Source organism: Scleropages formosus, chromosome 4, assembly GCF_900964775.1.
Source record: "Scleropages formosus chromosome 4, fSclFor1.1, whole genome shotgun sequence".
Classification (NCBI taxonomy): Eukaryota; Metazoa; Chordata; class Actinopteri; order Osteoglossiformes; family Osteoglossidae; genus Scleropages; species Scleropages formosus.
In genome coordinates, this window is record NC_041809.1 from 11310687 (window position 1) to 11320608 (window position 9922).

Consider the following 9922-nt stretch of genomic DNA (forward strand, 5'->3'; position numbering starts at 1 on the left):
GGTAGTTTTTCAATGTGAGCGCATAGGCAGAAACATGCAGGTTTGCACTAATATGAAAAGCACCAGGACAAGGTCTTTGTCGATGCTTTTAATTGTGTTCAGTATGCACTGAAGTGCATGGAAGAGAAACAATTTATTGAAAATGTTGAAATCTCTCAGGGATTGTCTTTAACTATATTTCACTTTGTATGGATTTCATTAGTTTCGTTGACTTTTGACAGAAGTTGAGTTGGAAAGTAAAGAGAGGCGGATTGCGGCCCATTCAGTCCTTTGCCTCGGCAATGTCCTTCGCCTCGGCAATGTCCTTCTCAGGGGTCTTCTCCTTGTTTTTTTCACTGCCTGCAAGGAACAAGAGTCACTCATTTCTCCACTCAATGGAATCTGGCTTCGACTACGGTGCGTTTCCCAAAAGTGCTGCTGCACTGCGTTTATCGGGGTCATGTAGAACATCAGTGAAGCAGTGCAACTCTACATTTACTGGTGAAGCCTTTGGAAAGCAAACAGCACGATGAGATTGACTGTATTGATCAATAATCTTCTGCAGAGCCAGACCTCAGGACAGTCACAGTGGGATGGTTTTTGGGAAGTACGTACACTATCAGCATATGATGCAGAACATGTTTCTCCAATAAGTGACGATACACTTATTCCCCCCCCGAGCTTGCAAGCACAACTGGCACTGGAAGTCCGTTCATAACCCGATTTGTTTTTAACTCCAACCGTGGCACACACCACACACGCACACACACCTGCAGCCACCATGCACACACGGGGCATACCTGGCGCCTGGAAACCTGTCTTGGTTACAACTACCCTACAGTCTGTTACCATGACCACCCTTATGTAAGCCCCTTCTGCCCACAGTTAGACCACGTATACAGTTCTGGTATCCTTCGCTCCTTGCCCAGCCTAACATAAAAATACAATGAAACTGAAAACCTAAGTTTGCATCCTCTTGTCCCACGAACAAATACAGTCATCAATGTCATTTTACCACTAAGTCACAATAAATAAAATCTTAACAACGTACAGACTTATTTCAATTTAATTACAAGTTATGTTCTGTAAAAGTCACAGATGTAGGTATAATATACTTTGTAAGACAATTTTAATATATGAACTCCAAGCAACACATACACTTTCTGAACTACTTGTCCCATATGGAGTTACAGGGAACTGGAGCCTACCCAGCAGCACAAGGCTTAAGGCTGGAGGGGAGGGGACATTGAAACAAAAACAAAATTAAAAAAAATAAAAATAAACAAAATCTTAAAGCACTAAAAAACATACATGCCTTCCGCTCTGCTATTAAATGCCGATCGTGAATCAGTTCTGCCCATAAATACATGTTCTGTTCATCGTCTTGTTATTCGCCAACACACACACGCACACACACACGGTCTGAACTGCTTGTCCCATACAGGGTCGCGGGGAGCCAGAGCCTAACCCGGCAACACAGGGTGTAAGGCTGGAGGGGGAGGGGTCACACCCAGGACAGGACGCCAGTCCGTCACAAGGCACCCCCAGCGGGACTCAAACCCCAGACCCACCAGAGAGAAGGACAAGGTCCAACCCACTGTTCGCCAACACATCAGACACTAAATGTGAAATCTGTGGAAAGGAGTTGAGTCAATGTGATCCCTCAGTTTTACTCTTTTTGCCTGCATTTTGCTGCCAACTAGTGGCTTAGCAAGGAAACACACAGGTCGTGTTTGGCTCACAACAGACAAAAATTGTAGCCCATAAGTAAGTAAAGAAAATTACGTGGAAAATGTTTGTATCTTCAAAAATATGAACATTTTGAAGATTTGCAACAGAGGAAGCCAGTGTGCAAACAAATGGACCATGGCAGTTCACAGGAGGACTACAGATGAGACTGCTGGAATATGTAGTAGTTAGAGCTGCTACCTTTGGACCCACAGGTTGAAGTCTCATCTCTGGCTGTAGTGTCTTTGAGCAATGTACTTACCCTAAACTGCTCTGCTAAAATTACCCAGCTGTATAAATGGAGGAGTAATTGTAAATTGATCAATACTGTTTCTTTGGAAAAAAGCGTCAGCTAAATGAATAAATGTAAATATGGATTTCATATGCTGCTTTGCAAAACAAGCAGCAGAACTGGTTTGCTCATATTTACTTCACTCTGTACTCTTCTGCTCTGCCAGCCAGAGGCAAAGGCATCAGGAAGGAGATTTATAGAGGTAGGAGCCTCACCTTTGAGCTGGATGGGTCCCAGCACCAGAGTGGCATCCTCATAAGTCGATTTTAGCGATCGGGTCTTCCGGGAGCGGCAAGGCTGGGTGCAGACCGAGTTGCTCTCATGGGCTTTGCATACATTCACTTTACACTGCAGGTACACCATGGGGTGGCTGCGCAGGAACTTGAAGGCCCGGAACTTAAATTGTGCCACGTTCCTGTTGCCGTATGTGAAACTGTAGTAGGTCCTGTCTATCACACAGCTGGTCAAAGGCAGAAAGAATCGGACGAGTGAGCAGGCACATGAATACAAACAACTCATTTTTAGACTGAGGAAACAACAACAAACAACTTAGAAGAACTCAATATTGGACATATGGCTCAGTCAAACTGAACTGCTTTTCAGGCAATTTTTCAAACAATCCAGATGCAATTCACCAAACCTGGAGAAACCAGTTTTATCCAAAGACCAAAAGACCCACAAACTTCCATAGCTATTGATGGCTTTGTTCCTTCACTGTACCTTCAGTCTGTTTCTTGAATTTGGTGTTTTAGCAAGATGAACCTACAACCTCACACATGCAACCAAGTGAGATTCCTCAACTGGATCACAAACTAATGATGGCTGTACTTACATTCGCATTGATCAATTTCAGCACAGCATTTAAAACTCACATGCGCAAAATGGAATGTCTCTCTCATGAAATAACCCAAGAGTTGAAACAAAAACTAAAGAGGAGTCTCACCCATTGCGGATCAGGTCGTAAGAGCGGGTTGAAAAGTCATGGGGTGAAGGTGAGGCCACACAGGTGTCCACAGACAGCACCAGGCTGCTGTCATTCCTGAGCAGCTTCACCTGCACGTACAGGTCCTGGTTGAGGGTCACTATGTATGGGGAGCTGTACACCGGGGTGATAAAGCTAGAAGAGGTGTAGAAATTCATGGTGGCATTGAAACGGCCTGTTCCAGTGATGGTGCTGTTTATGTCCTCCTTGGCCTGGTACATGATCTGTGCCGTGGCATCCTGGTCCATGTAGCAGCCAACATGCAGCTGGAAGTTGGACTGGCGTGTGATCTCACCTCCACTGGAGTAGTATGCCCGTACATCATTGCTGTACACCACCCTTCCATTGCTGAACTATGGGATGAGAGACAAGGAGATGATTTCTCAGAAATGTGCACTTTACATTTATTCACTTAGCCGATGCTTTCGTCCAGAACGATTTACAGTCTGAAGCTACCTACAATTATTTACCTATTCATACAGCTGTGTAATTTTTACCGGAAGAACTTTGGGTAAGTACCCTGCTCAAGGGTACTACAACTGTAGGTGGGATTCAAACCAGCAGCCTTTGGATCCAACCATTCATTGGCTCTAACCACTACCTATTGTAAACTACTGTAGTAGTAAGATCTAGGTACTAAGATCTGTAGTATGCATTAGCTCAAAAAGGTTAGGGTTTAATTCAGGTCTCTTAAAAGGTTTGTGTCACACAAGCTAAAGAACAGATTTAAATCATGGACTGACTCATTTATACCTGAAATGTCACATCTGAGTCATTAAGAGCTGGAAAAACTAGAATGTATCATGTTCTACAACCCAGAGAGACAAACTTGTATACTTACAGGTCAGGGTTTACTAATTGATCGTAGCTCTATTTTAATTCTGACCACTAACTAAGCACATTGTCCATACTGCACTAACATTTTACCTGCTACAGCCTCCAAAAATCCAGTAGAAAAGGTTATTTTGGAAACATTTCCAGGATTTCAAGGATGTTTTTAACCCCTACTCACAAACAAGAGGTCTCATTTAGGACTAAGCGCTGTAGAATCTACAGTTTGGGAGATACCATTAAACACACGTCCTCTACAGTGGACATAACTGAAAGGCAGGGGCTCAGGAGGATAGTACAGGAGGCAGTGCAGTGGCTGAAATTCGCACTACTGTTTGTTGAGCAAGGTACTTACCGTAAATTGCTCCAGGAAAGAAAATTACCCTGCTCTTCAAGTGAGTATTTACTCACTTTGTGTTGTAAGTAGTTTACTATACAAAAAAGTAAATTGTCTTAAACAAAGGTTTTGGCTAAAGAGAAAAATGTATTTGTGTAAGAGATATAGCAGGAGTGAGTAAATGAAGAGTTTCTTTAGTTAAGGGGATGCCCTACCTCTCTCAGGGTACCGCACGTGTTCAGTGGGAAGTTGAAGACCACCTGGTAGGAGGAAACTTGTGGTCTGCACCTCTGATCATTCAAGTATAGGTCGTAGCCGCTGTAGCCCACTGAGTTAAGGAATGAGGAAGAGATGACTATGTTCATGTTGTCTGAAGAACAATCCACTCGCCCTGGAAGCAGAGGTTCAACAGAAGTACTGAGATGAAGCAGACCCAAAGAGACACACCACAGAACATACAGCATTGATTGACTTTTTAAATGTGGACAGAGATTCAGCAGTTCTGAGTGAGAGGGGGAGGTCACTCCACCTCACTGGATCCAGAACCGAGAACCTTCGTGCTTTTACTTTTGGACCAGCTTTAACCACTACACTACCAGCTGCCCCTATATAAAGGCCGGACACCCCAAACTACACCAAGGGACAGCTCCTTGCTGTGCAGCACTCTACAGTTCATGTAGGGGGTTTATTTTACCTTTACAGTGATCTCACGGCTGAACAGACCACCATGGACAGAAATAAGAACAGAGTCAAGGCCAGAGCAAAAAGAGTAATCCTTATTACCTGAGGATTCAGAAAGAGAAGTGGTGAAAGTGGCGTAGAAGCCTGTGGCTGCTATTGAGTAGTCAGACCTGAAGACAATGGTCATGTATCTGGAGGAGGAATGGAAGTTCCTCATCTCTGAGTTCTGGCAGACCCTCCCGAGAAGAGGGGAGCTGGTTGAGTACCCATCGTGCACGGCAATGTAGTCACAGTTGCAGCAGGTTTCCAGGCTGTTGCAAAATGCAAGACACGCAACAGTCAGGATTTGAGGAGCTCTGAGGAAATAAGGCTTGCTGTGTACTTTAGGTTTGACCACAGGTCCACGCACAGCCTGCATTCTAATCATCTCATTTCAGTGGAAACAAGTCCTAACACACTTACATTTATTCATTTAGCAAATGTTTTTCTCCAAAGCAACTTACAGTAAACACATGTAAAGCTGACATTCAAGGTGAGTTACAATGCTACAGTACACTACCTAGAGTCAACCACTCATCTGCACACCAGAGCACATGCAGAAACTATGGACAATTTACAGTCCTCAGTTCACCGAAACATGTTTTTGGACTGTGTGAGGAAACCAGAGAACCCAGAGGAATTCAAGATGAATACAAGAGGAACATGCATACTCCACACAGACTGAGTGGGCGTCAAACCCATATCCTGTCACACCACCCAGGTGCGTTGAGACAACAGCACAGCTCACTGAACCACCGTGCCACCCATACTGAGCTCAGCTGCAGAATTCAAAGTATGAAAATACTGTTACACGGAGTAATACCATAATAATACAGAATCTTGTTAACTGAAAATATGTCATTTGAAAAGAATAAAAAAAACATGAGGAAATTTTAATATTTACTTAATCTCATGGAATGTCAGGATGACTCTTTGCCCAGATGGAACACTAAGGTACCACACGCAGTAGGAATTGTCAGGGTAGTAGTATGGGAAACCTGGGCTGTAGATCGATCCAGAGTCGCTAAGGTACCCTCCACAGGATGACGCTGTTTTATGGAAAGGGGTAAAAGCATGAATTAGAAAACCTTCCATTTTACACTTTGTGAAACTGTGAAAACATGTTAACTCAATAGGCATTTTTGAAAAGATAGTGTTCCCATAACAAGTGCACCTGAAGTTTACACTTTTTCAGTGGTTTTGTTGAGTGGGAGACTGAACCATAACATCATGTGTTGTGCTCAGTACACTGAAGGCTTTTTAATATGAATATGAGAGAACCTTTTGTTTTCCACTTTTGCCTATTTCAATATTTATGATGAAATGTAGAGGAATACCTGTGGTTGTATAAATTCCTGTGGTCGTCCCACAGTAATCTGTGACAAATCAAAGAATGACAATGTCCATTATCACATGGCAGTAGCAGCAACGATAATCTGCTGTTCACATAAAGGTGCTTCTTGTTGACTTTCACAGATTCCCCCCACAACTGTGCTAAGCTTGCCCCCCCACCAACAAATAACACAGATTTTTTTATGAAAGTAGCAATTCTTACCATTGTAATCAGGACAACAGTTGCCAGTGTAAATACAGTTTGAGTAGCACGAACAGGTACCAATGTAGTAGCCACAGTTGTATCTGCAGGACCCATATGGAGTAGCTGCAATATCAAACAAAGAAACATTTTGGCCAAACTCAGACTGACAATATAACCTGACTCTGCATTCCTCTCCATCGGTAATAATCAGTAATTTCACTGGTCCATTGTTGAACCCTTTGGAGACAAACAGTCGAAATACTGCAAAGTTAGTTTTAATCTTTATGAAATAATTTTAAGAAAACATGTCATACTTATTACTGCTGGTGTGGTCATGCTTTCCGAAGAGCCGTAGCAGTATTCTGTGGGAGAGGGTTTAATAGTTGTGGTTATAACACACAACAGGTGCATTTGCGGCAATCTCAGTTTCGTCTTCGCTTGTCGCGTTCTTACCGTAGTTGTTGTAGGAGCAGTAGCTGCAAAAGTCGGGACAGCAGTTTCTGTTCCTCTGACAAGAGGAGTAGCAGGAGCAGTTCCTGTGGCTGTAGCCGCAGTTGTATTTGCAACTCTCCTGGCCTGTGTTGTAGACAGCATGAAAACCCCTGCTGGTGACCGACGAATCACTCCTGAACAGGATGGTCATGAAATTGGAGGAGGAGAAGAGTGGGCGTCCAGTTGCATTTCTTTGGCAGAAAAAACCCAAACGTGGGTAGCTAAGTGAAGGGCCATCATACACGCTCACGGTGTCGCATGTACAACAGCCCAGCTCCAGCCTGAAAGATACGGAGCAAAAATTTCATCAAAATTCATCCATGGCATTTCTCTTTGATGTATTCATTTCATGAATGCTGCTACACATAAATCCTTGGACTTACCACACCAACAAGAGCACCGTGCTCTTCCACCTCTAGCTGCTTGGTGGTCCCACTTACAAGGGATCGATAACTAAAAGTCTGTAGTTTAGTGATTTTTGCTCAATGTGCCCAATCAAACTCAATCTCTCCCTCAGAACTGCTGAATCCCTCTCACCATTCAAGAGGGGCCTCTTTCCTGACAGCCACACATTTTTTTTTTTTTTTAAAAAAAAAGAAAAACATCTACAATGATTCTCTGAATACATGGTATTTAATTCTCACATCATTAGTAAGCGACTTGTAACAGAAAGGATGTTTCAGAATGTCAAACTTAGCTTGGTTCAGTGTGCCTCTATCCAGAGGTCTGCATCTGCATCATTTTTTTTTTTTTTACTATGAATTACACATTCTTTTGGGGAAAATCTAGATCTCCTAAATGACTAAATATAAATCACTGTATACATTTACATTTATTCATTTATCTGACACTTTTCTCCAAAGCAGCTTTCAGTGGTAAACTACTTAGAATTATTTACCCATTTATACAGCAGGGTAATTTCACTGGAATAATTTTAGGGTAAGTACCTTGCTCAGGGGTATTAAAGCTGATCTTATATCCAAAGGCAGCAGCTCTAACCACTACACTACCAGCTGTCCCCATACAGTCCTTTCATGCATAGCCATAAACTTCCAGCAAAGTACAATATCAATTACGTATACATTGTAAATGAAGTTATCCTCTAAAAAATACATTTTTTAAGTCAAAAAGGTATTCTGCACAATATTACATAAATAACAAATAAACTGGGTTAAGAAATTAAAGAAAATCTCTATTATAATAAACAGCAAAAGAAAAAAGGTAAAAAGTTTGCAGTTTATTCTTTCCACCATACATTTTCGCATACTTACTGGAGTTCTGTAAATGCCAGAATGATCCTTTGTCCATAGGGAACTCTGATTTGCCAGGTACAATATTCATAGTTGAAATAATTTCCAGGGTAACCAGGACTTGAGAAAGACCCTGACGTGTCTGTTAAGGCTCCACCGCATCTCGCGTTACCTGAAAAAAAACAGATATGATTAATATTAAAAAGAATTTGCTGAGTAATGTATAGTGTATGATTCAGATGAATATGTAACTATTGGGAAAAGGTTTAATACTTGTAATTTCTAAGTGGGGCCCAGTAGTTGTTACAGCATTGCAGAAAACTGTAAGAAAAAAGTTTACATCTCAATACAGAGATTAACACAATAAATATCAAGATTATACATTCACAGGTTAGTGAAAATAAAGGTGTGAATTTTTTCCCATCCAAGTTCAAGGACACTGCAATCTATCCACAAACCCCCAGCAGGTAATATTGGTGAAATTTGCAGCAACACAAATCGACATGTATCAGGAGATGGGTTTTGCTAAGACTTCTCTTGAGACAGCAAACTGGAAGACTTATAAGGACTTTTTTTAACCCAGAACACTTAAACAGTTTATTATGGGTTGAGCTTAGATGAAGGTGTTGAGATGAAGAATCTCTGACTGTGATTGCCTACAAAAAATGTCCTCCAGGGATGGCACAACACCAGCGTAACCTTTGGTGAAAACTTACCGTTGTAGTCGTGGCAACAGTTGCCGTTGTACCTGCAGCTGGATGTGCATGAGCAATCGCTGGCATAATAACCACAGTTGTACCTGCAGGACCCCATGCCTGGTAAAGCAAAGAGAAGAGTTTCTGTCATTTTTGCCACTTGTAACAACTTAAAATTAATTGTATGGATGAAGCAGGGTGAATTTAAATAAACATTTTCAGTTGCAATTCTGCATTGCTTAATCAAAGCCTTTGTCTTTGATGTATGGGCATTTCTCAGATGAAATGGCTGAGGACTGTTGAGATGCAATGCAAAGGAGAGACCTACCTGACCCATAATCAGGTGTGGTGTACCATCGTGAACCATCTCTGCTCTGGAAAAGAGCATCTGCCGAATGAATGAAAAATGTAAATAAAAGAAAGATAATTTAGATTAAATTGATGAGGATTTCACAGAAATTACCGTTAACACATTTACTAAGCAGCTGCTTGCTGAGGATGAAATTCAGTTCAGATGTAAGAATGATATCTAGTAGGTCACTCTGGGAGTACTGTACTTCAGGAAGCAATACAGAGTAGGTCTGAAGAACATGTACTTGCCTTCAGCATAGCCCACAGCTAGAAAGAAGCACAGCAGAAAGCCCATGATTTGGTTCTCCATGGTTTACCTTGACAGGCTCCTTTCATCTCACCCAAACCTAGCTGCTTATATATCTGATGCCATTTCCCAATTCTTCACCTGAGGGGCAGCAATAAAGTGGTGAAGGATTGCCGGGGAGATTGACTGCAGATAGGAGTCGGTGATTAGCGTTCTTGGGAAACATTGAGCCCGGGCCACCTAATAAAACGCTCAGTTGTCATGAATCTGGAATGTTTTTGATAAGCTGAGTGATGTAATCAGCTGGGAAGGACTGGGGACAGTTGTAAAGTCATGTCATTTATGTCAGACAATTGTGTCAAATACGGATGTTCCCATGGTCTGAAACATAGTCTCCCCGTTCCTGGTGTCTCACACTTCCTCTGGTCTCTGGACATCCCTCCAGCAGGTTCAGAAGGGCTGATGGAAAGACTAGGTGCAC

General features: G+C 42.2%; 1 protein-coding gene across 1 annotated transcript; it reads right to left on the reverse strand.

Moving 5' to 3' along the window:
* Nucleotides 1-262: 262 nt before the first annotated feature.
* LOC108932728 (deleted in malignant brain tumors 1 protein-like) lies at nt 263-6604 on the reverse strand. Its single transcript, XM_018749295.2, has 7 exons — nt 6583-6604; nt 5774-5918; nt 4933-5141; nt 4365-4540; nt 2943-3334; nt 2215-2459; nt 263-339 (listed from the first exon to the last, which is right to left on the reverse strand). Exons 1-7 carry the CDS (start codon nt 6602-6604, stop codon nt 263-265), a joined length of 1266 nt encoding a protein of 421 aa, XP_018604811.1.
* Between the last annotated feature and the right edge of the window lie 3318 nt (nt 6605-9922).

What these genes read in the sequence shown, in the direction of transcription:
- LOC108932728 (XM_018749295.2), bottom strand. Translation starts at nt 6,604, where the DNA reads ATGGAGAGGAATGCAGAGTCAG. An exon ending in CTGACATTCCATGAGATTAA is followed by an intron (nt 5,142 to 5,773) that starts GTAAATATTAAA and finishes ATTTTGCAACAG; the next exon opens with CCTGGAAACCTGCTGCAACT. An exon ending in GGGACCCATCCAGCTCAAAG is followed by an intron (nt 340 to 2,214) that starts GTGAGGCTCCTA and finishes TGTTCCTTGCAG; the next exon opens with GCAGTGAAAAAAACAAGGAG.